At 39.8% G+C, this 17,409-nt stretch overlaps 1 protein-coding gene across 1 annotated transcript; it reads left to right on the top strand.

Annotated features, from left to right (window-relative positions):
* The first annotated feature begins 12,152 nt into the window (after positions 1–12,152).
* On the top strand, positions 12,153–16,556 carry LOC130747358 (cyanogenic beta-glucosidase-like). Its single transcript, XM_057600267.1, has 13 exons — positions 12,153–12,379; positions 12,754–12,823; positions 12,967–13,025; positions 13,221–13,296; positions 13,426–13,503; positions 13,641–13,728; positions 13,940–14,195; positions 14,530–14,645; positions 15,062–15,279; positions 15,395–15,426; positions 15,527–15,629; positions 15,903–16,011; positions 16,104–16,556. Exons 1-13 carry the CDS (start codon positions 12,182–12,184, stop codon positions 16,297–16,299), a joined length of 1,599 nt encoding a protein of 532 aa, XP_057456250.1. The 5' UTR covers positions 12,153–12,181; the 3' UTR covers positions 16,300–16,556.
* Positions 16,557–17,409: the final 853 nt, after the last annotated feature.

Raw genomic sequence — 17,409 nt, 5'->3', positions numbered from 1 at the left:
GGCTAAAAGCGTAGACAGAAGCTTAATGGCTTCAATGATCTATGGCGTAAGCAGAAATGGAATATATGACATTGGTCATTCTAAACCTTCTGAAGTTGCTCCATCATCTCTTAAGAAAGGAACTTTCTCAATGTCAAAATATCATGCTCAAATTCCTTTATATTATCCTGTTGAATGACCCAAAGTAGTCAGAACTTCTGGGTTAACTAACAAGAAAGGACCCAGAAAGTGGGTACCTAGGGATAAGATTATATATGTTGCAGATATCTTCAATAGGTCCATCGAAACTCCAACCATGGAACCTGGACAGTGGATGCAGGCAACACATGACGGGAGAAAGACATATGTCCCAAGATCCAAAACTTGAATCTGAAGGTGAAGTTAATCTTGGAGGCATCAGTAGAGTAAGATTTGGTCAAGTCAAAGCTAGCTGAAAAAGCTTGTAGAGATGAGCATGACTGTTTCAGATAGAAACAAAGACTCAGAACTTGTCAAACCAGAAGCAACAACATCAGAAGATGCTACTACAACTTCTGACTTGCGTCATCAGAAGAAGAGTAGGTTCATAGCTTCTCATTCTGAAGCATCTGAAGATGGAATTTTTTCCAGAATGGAGATGTCACCAGAACCTCTGGACTTTGACACTTCTGCTCTCATAAGAAGATATACTAATCAGCAGCCAAGTATCCCTTGGTATTACTTCTGAGGGGGAGTATTTCGTCTTTTGCTCTTACTATTTTTTTTCCACCTTCATTCTTTTTGCTTATGACAAAAGGGGGAGAACTTATAGTATCTTGACAACTCCTATTTTATTTAGCTCAGAATCTAGATATTACTAACATTGATATTAAGTATTAGATTCAGGGGGAGCTTAGCTCAGAATCAAGCACGAGTCTTGGATTCAGAAGGAGCAAGATAAACTATACACATCAGGATAAGTTTTAACTCTGATACCTTATACTCTGAGTGTATTCAGTTTATTTGTTTAGAGTTGTTCATCAAAATACATGGTTTTGTCATCATCAAAAAGGGGGAGATTGTAAGATCAAGATTTGGTCATGTGGTACAACTCTATGTTTTGATGATAACAAGTATTTATTTGTGGATGAACAACTATGATACTCTAATGTTTGTCTTGAGTGTTTTGACAAACAGGTTCTGATTCTGACACCAGAAGATATATTCGTCAGAAGTTCTGAAGATCAGAGGATCAGAAGATCTGAAGATCAGAGGATCTGAAGATCAGAGGATCTGAAGATCAGAGGATCTGAGGATCAGAGGATCAGAGGATCAGAAGATCAGAGGATCAGAAGATCTGAGGATCAGAAGATCTGAAGACCAGAAGCTCTGAGGGACCAGAGGCTCTGAAGGTCCAGAAGCTCTGAAGGTCCAGAAGCAGAAGTTACGAAGGTCAGAGGATCCAAGCATCCCTCTGACTCTGATCACCAAGCTTCACAAGTTCCAACACGAAGCATAACTCTGATCAGAAGTCAATGGTTAAAGGCAAATGTCTCTATCGAGAAGTACAAGAGCAGTGTACTATTCTGAAAAGCCTACCTACCAAGGTTCAGCCACAGCAGGTTCTGGAAGTTCCAGAAATGCCCTCCAACGGTCATATTCTCTCAACAGAAATATCCTTTGCACCTTGGACTATAAAAGGCTGAAGAAAAGAAGAAAGCTAAGTGAGAGAAAACAAAGAGCTGCAATACAAGAAAAGATTCAAGCCTCTACTTTCTTCATCTGTTCTTATTTAGTTTACACTCAGCTTATTTAGAAGCAAACCTTTGTAAACACCAACCTCAAACAGTTGTTTGATTTTCCTTAAGGGACCGGGTAGGTCAGTATCCTTAAGAAGACTAAGAGAGTGAATCTTAGTGGTGATTCCTTTAGGAGATCAAGGTTGATCGGATCCTAGAGAAGACTAAGAGAGTGAATCTTAGTGACAGCTAAGTCAGTGTATTGTTAGTCACTTGTAGGTTTCAAGTGCAGTTGTAACAATTATCTGATTAGTGGATTGCCTTCATTCTAAGAAGGAAGAAATCACCTTAACGGGTGGACTGGATTAGCTTGAGGGATTTATCAAGTGAACCAGGATAAAATACTTGTGTGCTTTTCTCTTCTCTCTATCTTTATCCGCTGCACCATCTATCTCAGAGAAACCGAAAAGATTTTCTTTAAATCTTAAAGGGAAAGTTTTTATATTCAAAACTCTATTCAACCCCCCCCCCCTTCTAGTCGTTTTTCACACCTTCACTGGTTAGCCAACGTGGTTCCAGTGATCAAGAAGAACGGAAAAATGAGAGTTTGTATTGACTTTCGAGATCTTAACGCTGCCACTCCAAAAGACGAGTATCACATGCCTATTGCTGAGATGATGGTGGATTCAGCTGCTGGTCACGAATACTTAAGCTTGTTGGATGGTTACTCAGGCTACAACCAAATCTTCATAGCAGAAGAGGATGTGTCGAAAACAGCTTTTCGATGTCCTGGTGCCTTGGGAACATACGAGTGGGTGGTCATGCCATTTGGGTTGAAAAACGCTGGCGCGACCTACCAAAGGGTAATGAATACCATTTTTCATGATTTTATCGAAACTTTCATGCAGGTTTACATTGATGATATTGTGGTGAAATCCCCATCAAGGGATGACCATTTGTTGCATCTAAGGAAATCTTTTGAAAGGATGAGAAAATATGGCTTGAAGATGAATCCCCTTAAATGTGCTTTTGGTGTTATTGCAGGTGATTTTTTGGGTTTTGTGGTGCACAAAAAGGGCATCGAGATCAACAAAAATAAAGCTAAAGCCATTCTCGAAACAAGTCCACCAACCAGCAAGAAGCAACTACAATCGTTATTGGGGAAGATTAACTTCCTAAGGAGATTCATTACCAACCTTAGTGAAAAGACCAAGTCATTTTCTCCGCTTCTTCGACTAAAAAAGGAAGATGTGTTCCGCTGGGAGGCAGAGCACCAAAAGGCATTCGATGAACTCAAGAAGTACTTGTCCAATCCACCTGTAATGGTGCCACCCATCAAAGGGAGGCCAATGAAGCTGTATATTTCCGCCACAGATGAAACCATCGGGAGTATGCTGGCTCAGGAAGATGAAGATGGCAACGAAAGGGCCATATTTTACTTGAGTAGGGTATTAAATGGCGCAGAAACTCGATACACTATGATCGAGAAATTGTGTTTATGCCTGTACTTCTCTTGTGTAAAGTTGAAATATTATATAAAGCCAATCGATGTAATGATTTTTTCTCACTATGATATAATAAAGCACATGTTATCCAAACCAATCTTGCATAGTCGAATTGGTAAATGGGCTTTGGCCCTAACCGAATATTCATTAACTTACGTCCCATTAAAAGCGATTAAAGGGCAGGCAGTTGCTGATTTCTTGGCAGATCACACCATGCCTAGAGAGATCATAACCTATGTGGGCATACAGCCTTGGAAGTTATATTTCGACGGTTCCAGCCATAAGAATGGAACTGGAATCGGGATGTTTATCATGTCCCCGCAGGGCATCCCCACTAAATTCAAATTTAGGATCAAGAATAATTGCTCGAACAATGAAGTTGAGTATGAGGCGTTGATATCGGGCCTCGAGATCCTGCTAGCTTTGGGGGCAAAGAACGTCGTCGTAAAAGGGGATTCTGAGTTGGTGGTAAAGCAACTCACCAAAGAGTACAAGTGCGTTAGTAAGCATCTAGCCAAATATTATGTAAAAGCAAACAATTTGTTGGCTAAATTCAACGAAGTTGGAATAGGACACGTTCCTAGAGTGGAGAACCAAGAAGCCAATGAATTGGCGCAGATTGCTTCTGGGTATATGATAGATAGGCTAAAGTTGACTGAGTTAATTAAGATCAAAGAAAAATTGAGTCCTTCAGATCTCGACATTATGGTCATTGATAATCTAACTCCTAACGATTGGAGAAAGCCAATCGTCGAGTACCTGCAGAACCCAGTAGGGTCAACTGATAGAAAAGTCAAGTATATGGCTCTAAGTTACACCATTTTAGGCAACGAGTTGTTCAAAAAGAACGTCGACGGCACATTGTTGAAATGCTTAAGCGAAGACGACGCATTTATCGCAGTATCAGCTGCTCACGATGGCCTGTGTGGTGCTCACCAAGCAGGGGCCAAAATGAAATGGATTCTATTTAGGCAAGGTTTGTATTGGCCAACTATCATGAAAAATTGCATTGAGTATGCAAAAGGTTGTCAAGATTGCCAAAAACACTCAGGAATCCAGCATGTGCCAGCTAGTGAATTGCACTCTATTATCAAACCATGGCCTTTTAGGGGATGGGCAATAGACTTAATTGGCGAAATTCACCCAGCTTCATCAAAGCAGCACAAGTATATCATTGTGGCAGTCGACTATTTCACTAAATGGGTCGAAGCCATCCCACTACAAAACGTAACACAGGAAACGGTGATCGAGTTTATACAAAACCACATTGTATATCGATTTGGATTGCCAGAGTCCATTACAACGGACCAAGGCACAGTGTTTGTGGGACGCAAAGTGGCAGCCTTCGCAGAATCTTGGGGCATCAAGCTTTTAACCTCGACCCCTTACTACGCTCAGGCTAATGGCCAAGTAGAAGCAGCCAATAAAGTCCTAATAAGCTTGATCAAGAAGCATGTGGGTCGAAAACCAAAAAGCTGGCATGAATCTTTAAGCCAAGTCCTGTGGGCTTACCGGAATTCACCAAGGGAAGCGACAGGAACGACGCCTTTTCGACTGGCCTATGGCCAAGAAGCCGTGCTGCCCGCAGAGGTATATTTGCAATCATGCCGAATTCAAAGGCAAGAAGAAATCCCAAGCGAAGTTTACTGGAATATGATGCTAGATGAAATGGTCAACCTCGACGAAGAAAGGCTCTTGGCACTAGACGTCTTAACAAGGCAAAAGGATCGCATAGCTAAAGCATACAATAAAAAGGTTAGAGATCGATCTTTTATTACAGGGGATTATGTGTGGAAAGTTATTCTCCCAATGGATAAAAAGGATAGAGCTTATGGGAAATGGACCCCCAGTTGGGAAGGGCCATTCACAGTCGAGAAAACGTTACCCAATAATGCTTACGTGATTAAGGAATTGGGCAATCAGAGTCAATGTGTTACGATAAATGGCAAGTATTTAAAAGCATATAAGCCAATGTTGCACGAATTCAAAATCGAATGAAACATGAACGATAAAATTGCCAAAATTATATTCATTGATCGAAAAACGTTACAAGTATGGCAAAATACAAATAAAACTAGAAACCTAAAAAGGAAAAATGGCTCTGTATCCGTCATATTTAGCTTGCATGGGTGCTAATCGATCCACCAGCGCCACCATCTGGCCCTCAAGTCGAGCCTTCTTTTGACGAGCAACCAGGTCTTCAAGGGAAGCAGCAAGAATCTCGACGACTGATCGAACAAGGTCTTCAGGGTCTTGCTGATCCAAAGAGGCTTGGAGAAAATCGAATTTCTCCCTCCACTCATCTATTTGGTGTTCCTGAAAGAACACCATTACTGAAAGTTCCCGGAACTCTTCAAACAAAGGTTTGGCCTCCAAGAGAAGCCCCTGGAACTCCTGAAGGGGGGTTCTAACGCGCGCGATGATTGGCCTATGAAGCAGTTGATCAATGAGCCCTAGAAGCTCATCAAGGCCTGCAGAGGAGTCATACAGGTTCTGGAAAAGGTTCTCCTGGAAAGCCAAGCCCCTGATACGACGTAGGATAAGTCTGCTATCCATGGTAAAGAATGAAAGGTTCTTGAATCGCTGGAAGAAGATGAAAATGGAAAGAAAAGAGTTGCTGCTGAAAGACGAGTGGAAAACGGCTCCATTTATAATAGGAAGGTAACAAACAGCCACATTAATGCAAGCATGTAGTTACCAAAGCGTCAGCCAAACACGGCAAGCCACGTCAACCACTACCACAAATGGAGGAAGTTCTTGAATCGTTGAACAAGAACGTGATAAAAGCGTTATAAAGTATCGTGGTTTTCCAAGAAACTTGGAAGTTGAAAGGTTAGATTAGGCACCAAGTTAAATGGTGAGACTTAGCAATTCAATGCAAGAAGTAATGTAACGAAAGCTGATTCAACGATAAAATGCAAATTGAGAAATAAAGCATGTCGAGCATTGCCAATACAAAGTCATTCATTAATCAGAAATCGGACAAAGTTACAGGAATGATTGTTACAAAGTTGGCAACAAAGGCCATAACAGATCCATGGCCATTACAATAAAACAACAATTATAAGGCCTAAATTCTCGACTTGAAGGCTTCAAGATGAACCCCAGCAGCAGCAATCCTAGAATCCAAGCTTTGCTTTACACGCCGCTCCACTGCAACCTCTTTAGAAAGTTGAGCTGTCGATAACATCACATTTGTACACTCAGCAGCAAGAGTGTTCAGCCGAGAATTCACAGCTGGGCCTTCATCAATCAACATTGCCTTCTGTTTCTCTAGCTTTGCCACCTCCCTTTGAAGCTCGTCCAGTCGAGCATCGACGCTTGACAACTCATCTGCTATAAGAGCTTTTCTCGCAGTCAGCTTCAGAATTTCATCCTTTGAAGGCAGGAGTCCATTGGTGTTGGAAGTCACCTGTGCCTGCTTAGTCTCAATGAGTTGCTCCACCGCAATAGCCTTGTCAAGCGTGGCTAAGATATCGACCAAGAGAGTCTGAAGCTCGACGAGAGCATCTGCTCGAGTTTGGTCAAGTCGTTGGCTCAATAGGAAGGCAAGCAGCTCTTTAACCTCTTGGCCTAGTCGAGGGTCAGCTCGAACCCCGCTGATGAAGCCCGAATCGAAAACCAGCCCTTTTAACTTTACAAAAGCTTCTTCAATCTGGCCATCGTTGGCTACTCCACCAGACTGAGCAGTCTCAGTAGTTTCAGTTTGGCGTGGTGGAGATTCGAGATCTAAAGTACCATCGAAGAAGCTCTGAAAGATGGAAAGGGGGTCTTCGACTAAAAGAGCACTGAGCCTCTCGCCAGAAGTATGGGAAGAGGCAGCCGTCTTAGAAGAGACTGAGCCTCCCTTAGCATGAGGAGAAGGTTGAGGCTGTTGAGGAGAAGTTTGAAGTTGTCGAGAAGAAGGTTCAGAATGAGTCGAGACCAGAGCATCAGCCTTAGGAGGGGGCATCACACCAATCACTTGATCAGGCTGAATGATTGGAGGCTCTTGACCTTCACTACCCTGCACCTCATCATGTGGTACATTTTCTTCGCGAGCAGGGGAAGGCACGTTCTGCATGTCCTGCGGAGGAAAATTAGAAAGGTTATCTCGACATTCTTTGGTATAATAGGGTTTACAACCAGGATGCTGCCAAGCAATGGGTTTCGAGTTAAAATAGAGTGTTAGCTTGTCCCACACGGGGTCTGATTCAGTAGAGTTTAAACTCGAACTAGAGGACTCTAAACTGCTCGGAGAGCTAGACAGGACAACTGGTGGGGGTTTAGAAGAAAACCACGTGGCTCGAGGTACAGCCATTTTAGACATGCCAACCCTCTGAAGAATAAAAGTGAAAAAATGATTGAGAAAGAAGAAAAGAAAGCGAATTGAGACGAGGCAAGAGATAATGATTCACCTTAGGGCCAGATGCTTTGAGGGGACTGGAACTGGTTGAACTTTTGGAATGGTGGGAAGATGAGCTACCAGATTTGCGACTAGACCGTTTCCCGGAGGTCTTCTTGGCGTGAGCCATCTCGACAGGAATTGGTGTAGTACCTTGAAGAAGAGGATTAGAAGCCTGCTCATCAACACCATGTTCAGCACCTTGCTGCACCTCCTCACGTTGACTGGTCGATTTAGCAGGGGAGGGATTGCCCGCAGAAGATTCACCAACACCTTTAGCCCTCTTTTGGCTCGCAGAAGTAGTAGGGGTGACCCCCCGTTTTCGACTCTGAAACAAAAGCAAGTGATCACAAAGATATACACGTCGAGTAAAAGTCGAAGTTTCACAAGGTTCAGTACTACCTTAGGAATCTTGAGCTTATCAGCCAAGGCAACATCATCATCATCATCGTCCTCCACTTCGACAGTCGTAGAAGCCACCCGAGGAGAAGCCTGAGGGGTCGGTCGAGGAATGGGTTCAGCTACAAAAGGAAAACAAAGGAAGATTAAGCCATAGATATCGCAAAGATGCCAGGTCGAAATAATTACCTTGACCAATAAGCGTTCTTATCGATATGTGGTTGAAGATTTCAACCGGCACATGGAGGGGATAATTCCACAGGTAACGCTTGGTCCAGGTCACCCGCTTCCGAGGGGGCAGTGCACCGTGGTAAAAGTTTTTGATACTTACATGATCAATCCACTTAGGAAGCACTACCGGAAAAGCCAAAGCATACTTACAAGTAGGCAGTGGTGGGAACCTAAAGCCAGTTTTTCGAATAATAAAAGAAAGACCGTCCTCATCAGAAGGAAGGCTCAATCGGGTTTTCTTGGCTTTAGCTTCCCACATTCGCCTGAGAACTTGAGCTGCTTTGGCAACCGTTTCCTGAAGTCGAGGACCCGGAAAGTATACTACACTGAAGAACTGTTGAAAAGCGTTGATCTCAGATGTATGCATACCTTTGGTTTTCTTTGGGGCCTGCCTCTGCAAAAGAAAAATGTTTGTTATGCGCTGGAAGCAATCCTCAATTGGCGTCGAAATATCATGCCAATAAGCGGACCACCACGCCTTAAACGCCTGGGTGACGTAAAAGGATGGAGTGAAACTGAAAGGACTAAGACCAAGTAGCTCCTCATCGTTATAGTAACCAATGGTAGTGTCGAAAACACTACGTTTGGTGATGGTACCAGGATAGAGGATGAAGGATTTGTCGAACAAGGTATTGGGAAAATCTTGACTCAGCCCAAACTGTCGAGACACAAGCTGAGGATTGTAACCGCAAAGAGTAAAATCATTACTGGCAAAGTTGACGGTTAACACCCTGGGAGATAATATAGTCTGCCAAAGCTCGACTTGATGCTGAGAGAGGTTCTCTGAGCCAGGAAGATTGGGGTAAGAATTCCTTAGCCACCGAGGGCCATAAGAAGGTTTGTGGTACGGTGCAAAGCTCGAGCGGAAGCGCTTCAGCTCGAAAAACATGGTAAAATATTTCTTGAAGTCAAACTCGAACGTGGAAGCATCATAAGGAGGGGTGAGAGCTTCAAGCCTGAAAGCATCGATCCTTGTGTTAGACACCATAGGAGGAAGGGTTCTTGGCTGGAAGAGATTGTTCGAAAACCGCATTCATCCAAAGCTGAAGAAGCCAGAAAGGACCAGCTGCATTCAAAGACGCAACCTTAGAATCTCGAATGTCAGCTATCGCTTCATTGATCATCTGGTAGAGATTACCAAGCACGAGCCTGGCCATGGCGATTATTCGACCCTCGTGTAGCAGATTGGCTAAAGGAAGGAGTTTAGCCGGAATCCTCAAAGACTTGGTGCAGAACACATAAGCAGAAAGCCAATACAGTAGAAACGCGACATGCTCAGCATCGGAGACTTCACCATTCTCGACATAGTGATCTTTGATAAACTTACTGAAAGCAATGTTATCTGTTGGAATGGCAATAGGATTGATGGGAGCAGCAGAAGAATGGTAATCATCACCCACCACCCAAAGGCCAGTAATTGCAACAACATCGAGAAGAGTGGGAGAAAGCATCCCAAAAGGGACATGAAAGTTATTGGTGGACCGCTCCCAAAAGAAAAGAGAACTCAGAAGCATAGCAGGGTTGTAAGTAATCGGCGACCTCGACAACTGAATGAGGTCGAAAATTCCAGTCACTTTCCAATGCCCGGACTTACTGGCCTCCACCCTGTCGAGCCATCTCAGATAGGCTCCTTCACCAGCAGATGGGTTGGGAGGCGCAGACCTAAAAGTCCTTTTGGGATCTTTCAGAAAAGGGAAGCGGTAAGAAGGTTGAAACGCAAGAATGAGCTCATCCCCACGAATGCTGGGGTGAAAATGCTCGTAGCCCTCTGGGAGACTGTTAGGCCTGCCCTTCTTTGCCTTCTTCAAAGGGCCTAAAATGGCACGTAAGTTGCCATTCACAGAAATAGGAATAAATACCTGGGATTTCCAGATAGCCCGTTTCTCCATGTCATACGGCGGATCTGGAATGGGAGTGCGCTTGGCTTCATTCATCTCACAGGCAGCAGCCAAAGGGATGACATTGTCAGAACCAGAACCAGAAGCCATGGAAATGTTCAGAGAGTACACCGGGAAAACAGAAACCAAACGATGGAAGGTGGTCACAAGCAAAATCAGGCAAAAGTTTGAGTGTTCGAAAGCTTGAAGAGGGCCAACAATGGCGTATTTATAGGCAAGCGAATAGTCGGACGTGAAGCTGCATTACAGGGTGATGCATAAAATTTTTGAAATCCAACGGTTATTTTATTATATAACCGCAAACCCTAATGAAAAGGTTAGAAAAGGGCCATGATTACTCTAAAGTAGAGACGGCACACGGCAGACGAGGTCAGACGTCAAAGCTTCTGATTGGAGCAAAAGTCAAACGATTGGATCTCTGATGGGACTTGAAATCAGAAAAGGAAAAGTCGCAAACAGCCGTCAAGCTCCGTCGACATGCACGGGCAAAAAATGCTTGATCTCTCCAAGGACTGGTAGTCGAGAATCAACATTTTTGGGGGGCATCTGTTGGCCCAATATTTTAGCCCAAGAAAGAAAAACGCATTCAGCCCAAAATGCTCGAGGTAGTCGAATTCTGACTAAAGAAAGGAAAAGGAAGTTGCACCAAGTTAATGGGGCAGCAAAACTCGACAACAACAATTACTGCTAAACACAGGCATATGTAACACGTGCCACATTGACCAAGTCAAATTCTCCCCAAGATGGTCGAAAACGTGGCCAGGAAACAGTTGAAGCAGTTGAAGCACACGATCTCCACCACCATGCATGGAGCTTCCAGAGCAAGCATCAAATCGTGGGGGGAAACCAGGCCCACTAACCTATCCATTGAGGAGGAAAACCGTCAAAGACACGCGGGGCACGAAGCTCTATAAATAGGATAATCCAATTCAGGGAGAGGGTTCCCAACTCAAACTCTGAAAACTCACCAAAAAGCTCTAAATGTCCACGTCAATGAGACTCAAGGAGCAAAACGTGATGATGGAGGAGTACGTTGCAGAACCAACACTTTAGTTTCCTTGCATTTCAGCTTGTTGATCCCCAGTTCTTTTGTGTAGTTTGTTTGTCGAAATCTGCGGTTCGCGTAGTTTTCATGTTATTTTAGTCTATTTTAACTGTTTTGTAATTGACTCACGTTTAATGAAATCTGGTTGCACTCGAATTGTTCGTTGTCGTCGAAATCACACTCATTCACACACAACACTTTGGCAAAACGTTTTCTCAAAAGGACCCTGAAATCTAAACTTCCTTTAGTCGAACTAAGAGGATATTTGTTTACCAAAAATCAGTGTAAACAGATGTCAAGACATGCAAAATGGATAAGCTAAAATTCAAGTATTCACGTCCGTGCCTTGAACCATGCATTTGCCACATTGTTTTCCCTTTGAACTCCATACATTAAGCACCTTGGTATTAACATGTTGCCATGCTTTCTCACTCTATCTAATAGCCACTTGGATCGAAGAATTGCTTTCCGTACTTGGTCGAAATATATATTAATCTATCATGACCATATAACTTCAATCATCCTTTAGCAATTTAAATATTTCGACCAAATGTCAACACCATATTTCGACTAAGAAAACAATTGACATATGATTTCAACCAATATATGTAATAATAATTTGGTAGAAAGTAGGGACTATACTAAAATATGCCATGCATTTACATACCCAATATCTCTGATAAATTTCTAAAGCTAGAAATTTTGGTGTTAACAGGTATTTACACAAAAATGTGAACACAAAACAAAACATTAGTGTATGTACTATGTACGTTATCCAATGTCGATAAAATTCTGACTAATTAAGCGCGCGCCTATACCTACCACACATCTAGTTTATCTTGGAAATTTTTGGATCAATACGACACAGCAGCCAAAATTGTATTTCACTTTGGTCAAAGGAGACTTTTCAACTATGAACACGTGACACTCGATCTGATCTTACTTTCTTCCTATAACTATATAAAAAGCCACGCAGTTAGTTGATTAAGCTGAATCATCCTTAAAATTCGAAAAGAGGAGACATGTATCAGATTAACATGGCATCATTATGCAAACTCTTTTACCTTTTGGGACTCGTTGCTAATTTCGTTCTTGTGATTACCAAATCGAATGTTGTTCATTGCACTGAAAATGTTGCTCCCACTCTTGATCTTGTTTCTTTGAACCGAAACAGTTTCCCTCCAGGCTTCATCTTTGGAGCTGGATCCTCCTCGTACCAGGTATATTCAATTCGTAGTGTATGTTTATGTTTCTGTTCTGTTAAGCTCAACATTGATCCATGTTTGAGTTATGACAAAAGTGTTGTTTTCTCTTGATGCTTGGATGTGTGGTTTCCAAATGAGCACTTAATTAACCATTTAACTAAGCTATTACTAATATATACCCTTTCCTATTTTAAAATAATTGCTCAGAAAGATAAAAAACATATGTTAAGAAATGCAATTAATATATATGGTTAACTTTATAATTATTTGTTTTCTTATTTTACCATTTAGAGTATGTTTTTATATGATTTTCTTTCTCTAAAGGAACCGTTGTTATGATGTTGATTATGTTGTGTGTGCAATATTTATAATTTATATTATGTGTATAGTTTGAAGGTGGAGCAATGGAAGGTGGTAGAGGGTCAAGTATATGGGATACCTTCACCCATAAATATCCAGGTCTCATGCTGAAATATTTTTTTGTCCTTATTTTTTGTCCATTTTCACGTTTCTTAATTTGATTTGAATATACGAAACTATTTTTTTTTATCTTCACAAACATAATATTGACAATATGCATATCTTGTATATGACATATGCAGAAAAGATAAAGGATAGAAGTAATGGAGATGTGGCCATTGACACGTATCACAATTACAAGGTAATCCAAGAGTCTGATTTCTTTGTAGCGTACTCTTTCAAAGTATTTGTTTCTTCTTAGCTGCGCATGATGCATTTTGAGTTGAATTGAAATTATAATAAATTAAATTAAATAAACTTCCTGAGTGGCTTCTGTTTATTTCAATTTTTTATTTTTGGAGAATGCAAAATATATTGTGGTCCTTATATATTACAGGAAGATGTTAAGATGATGAAAGATATGAACTTAGATTCATACAGATTCTCCATATCTTGGTCAAGAATATTGCCGAGTAAGTCAAATGCTGATCGATCATTGACTATAGTTCTCATTTAAATTTGACAATGTTGGATGGTCAGCATAATTTAATTAACCATTCAAAATCAATTTTTTTAATCAACTTGATATTTATCCACAACAGAAGGAAAGCTAAGTGGAGGTATAAATCAAGAAGGAATCAACTATTACAACAATTTCATCAATGAGCTATTGGCTAATGGTAAGATCCACAAACTCAATTGATTCAACTTATTTTTTTATATATATACTTTGACTTGATCTTGTCATATTCTTTTGCTTTCAGATGCTATTAGTAATACTAATTGATTAATTAAACATAAAAAACATTAATTTCAGGTCTAGAACCATTTGTGACTCTTTTTCATTGGGATCTTCCGCAAGCTTTAGAAGATGAGTATGGTGGCTTCTTAAGCCCTATCATAGTGTGAGTTTTAATTATATTATTCCAAAACATAGCTTATTTGTGCCGTTTGGTTTGAATTTGCCATCAATGCAAACATGAAAATACACATCCAAAGCATTAATAGTCACGCAAGATACAATTAATTCAAATGTTGATCGGCATTAAGTTCAATGTCAAACCAAACACACACATTGCTTAGTAAATTGTTTAACACTTAATGGTTAATTTTCAGAAAAGATTTTCGAGACTATGCGGAGCTTTGCTTCAAGGAATTTGGCGATAGGGTGAAGCATTGGGTTACTTTGAATGAGCCATGGAGTTATAGCCAAAATAGCTACGCAATGGGGAGGTTTGCACCAGGTCGTTGTTCTGCATGGATGAACACAAATTGCACCGGTGGTGATTCAGCTGTAGAACCTTATTTGGTTTCACACTACCAACTTCTTGCTCATGCAGCTGTTGTTCGTGTGTACAAGACCAAATACCAGGTTTGTTACTTTCACATAATCTCTGACCTTATGCTAAAACTCGAATTCTTTTATTAGAATAACGAGGGACGAAGGTAAAAAAAGCTCGAACTCTTTATACCTCTTGATCATAAGGACTTTAAGAACTTTGATATCATGTCATGAATATACTGTCTCACAAAAGATCATCATGAATGATTTCATGTTATATTTCTAACTATTGTGATGTGCTCGTGGGTTTGTGTGGGCCCAAGAACTAGGAAAAGAATATAAGGATAATTGTTGTTTTACAATTCTTTGTAAAAATAAAATAGTCAATAGTAAACTAAAATATTAAAACATTGCTCATATGCAGGCATCTCAGAAGGGTTTCATAGGCATAACCTTGTTAGCTCATTGGTACCTACCTCTCTCCGACACCAAATATGATCAAAAGGCTGCTGAAAGAGCAATGGACTTCATGTATGGATGGTAAGAGCTCGTCTCTCTCTCTCTCTCTCTGACTTATGATTCATCTTCAAAATACACATACATATTTAAGAAAAATGAGATATTGAATATGGGATAGAAATGAAAGAACTATACCTTAATGTAAATTTCTCCTTTTAGTAAGGCCTTGAATAGTTTGGTCATGGCTTTCAACAGTATATATTACTATTAAGTGTATTAAGTGTATGTCTTATAATCTTTCAACAATTGATTTTAAATGAAGAATCGAGTTTGGAGAGAAGCTTATGTTTGTAGCTTATGATTTTCAGAATTAATTATGAGAAAAGAGAATTGATCCAAACATGCTAACTTTAATAATGAAAACTCTGTAATTTTAGAGTTAAGGATTTATGCGTTTTTGGGAAAAAAAATTGAATTGAATTAATTGGTTTCTTCAGGTTTATGGATCCATTAACATTAGGAGAGTACCCCAAAAGCATGAGACATCATGTTGGAGCACGATTACCAAAGTTCACAACAGAGCAAGCTATGCTATTAAAAGGTTCATTTGATTTTATTGGCCTAAATTATTACTCTTCAGCCTATGCCTCAGATGCACCTCAACTAAGAAATGCCAAACCTAGCTACTTGACAGATTCATTGGTCAATCCTGCATGTAAGGAACCAATCCTCTACCCTTCTATCAGTTCTCTAAAATGCTTAAGTATATGTTGAATTTCATCATTGCTGATAATTAACAACTTGTATTTTGTGTTCATGATTAATTGCAGTTGAGCGTGATGGCAAACCCATAGGTATTAAGGTATGCTCATTGTCACCTAAACTTGCAATTAACTACTTAACAAGTTTAATCCATTTGAAGAAAGTATCATAAAACAAACCGTCTTTCAATAATTATGCAGGTTGCTTCTGATTGGTTATACGTTTATCCAAGAGGAATCCAAGATCTTTTGTTATACACCAAGGAAAAGTACAACAACCCTTTGATTTACATCACTGAAAATGGTATAAGAGTAAACACCTCTATGTATATCATGTTTAGTTTATCCTTGAATGCAATATCATTGATTTAGACCAAAATTGATGTGGTCCAATCTGGTGTTTTCTTTTTTGTCTTACCAATTAAATTATGCCATGACATAATTTTATTGGTAAGACATTTAAACACTAAATCGAAACTAAATCAAAACAGAGAATCTTCATCCCATGCATTGGAGTATGAGATCTTGTTAACTTTTTGTATTAAAGGTTTCTGACAATTTGCAATTTAACTTCCAGGTATAAATGAATATAATGATCCAACACTTCCAGTTGAGGAATCACTCATGGATATATTCCGAATTGATTATCATTATCGTCATCTCTTTTATCTTCGATCTGCAATTAGGTAGGTAGTCAATTACATCTATAACAGCTTGTTGAAATTTTCATCATACAATAACACATTTTGATATATTTCATTTTAATTATATATGACAGAAACGGTGTGAATGTCAAGGGATATTATGTATGGTCTTTGTTTGACAACTTTGAGTGGTCCTCTGGTTACACTGTACGATTTGGAATGACCTTTGTGGATTACAAAAATGGCTTGAAAAGATATGAGAAACTTTCTGCATTATGGTTCAAGGACTTCCTCAAAAGAGAAACTAGACTTTATGCTTCTAGTGAATAATATGATATTCATTCATTAAAAGTTATACTTGTAAGTAGTTATTTTTTTATGGACAAATGTTAGTTGTTAGTAAATTAGCCTCTCCTTAGAGTTCAAACCCTGGACTCTTCACTCTTCATTTCCCTCAACCCGTATGTCCCCTATCTCTTATCACTTGAGTTAACCCTCGGAGACTTGTAAGTAGTTATTTATTTTAAAATTTTTTGATAAGGTCCTATTCGACCTGAAAGGGAATAAAAAGTGGATGTGCAAATGTATATTGATGTCGTATTTTTTTTTTACATCGGATAGATAAATTACACCATGTAAGCTATCATTCGGGAACATGGACCTCCCCCACTCAACTCACATGTTTCATAATTCTTACCACGCAAGCTATCATTTGGGAACATTGATGTTGTATTTTTTTTGGTTACATTGATGTTGTATTTGATAGTTATTGATCTTACATTTGAAAATAAAAAAGTTAAATTTACCTGTTTATTTTACCAAATCACATTTCGTTGGCTCATTTTTTTTTTTTTTTGCTTATCTTGTCAAAACCATTTTGAAGTTGAAAGGAATATTGAATGCAATTTCTATGCGCATTAGATAACAATCCAATTTCAATAGTAATGTGTAGAGATCAAAATCCAATTTCTCCCTAATTTCCTAATTCCTATCAATTTCCAATTGTATAGAAACAAGCAAAACAATCTATGCGCAATAGATAACAATCAAAGCATGAGAAAAATTCATGAACGGAAAACAGTCATTGATATATAAACCGAAAATAATTCAAACAAAATCAAAGGTAACATCATCTATCCTTGGTACAAAAGAGAAACTAGCTAAAAATAGCCATAAGAAGGATTGTAAAGGAAAAATAGAACATATAAACTCCAGAGATGGCTCTAGGAATTTTGCCTTCATTCTCCTCTGAATACGGCTGAAAACGGCTTGCAAAACGGATTCCGGATGAGAAAGTTCCGTCAAAAAATGTGAGAAAACCTTTTATAGCAGCGGAAGCTCGTGCGACCGCAGCAAAATATAGCGCGACGAAACCCGGAACCACTGCATCTCGCGCGATCGCATAAAAACAGTGCAGAAAGTGCCAGACACAAAATACTG

This window comes from Lotus japonicus, chromosome 3 (assembly GCF_012489685.1).
Source record: "Lotus japonicus ecotype B-129 chromosome 3, LjGifu_v1.2".
NCBI classification, from domain to species: domain Eukaryota; kingdom Viridiplantae; phylum Streptophyta; class Magnoliopsida; order Fabales; family Fabaceae; genus Lotus; species Lotus japonicus.
This window is presented reverse-complemented; position numbering and strand designations above follow the sequence as displayed.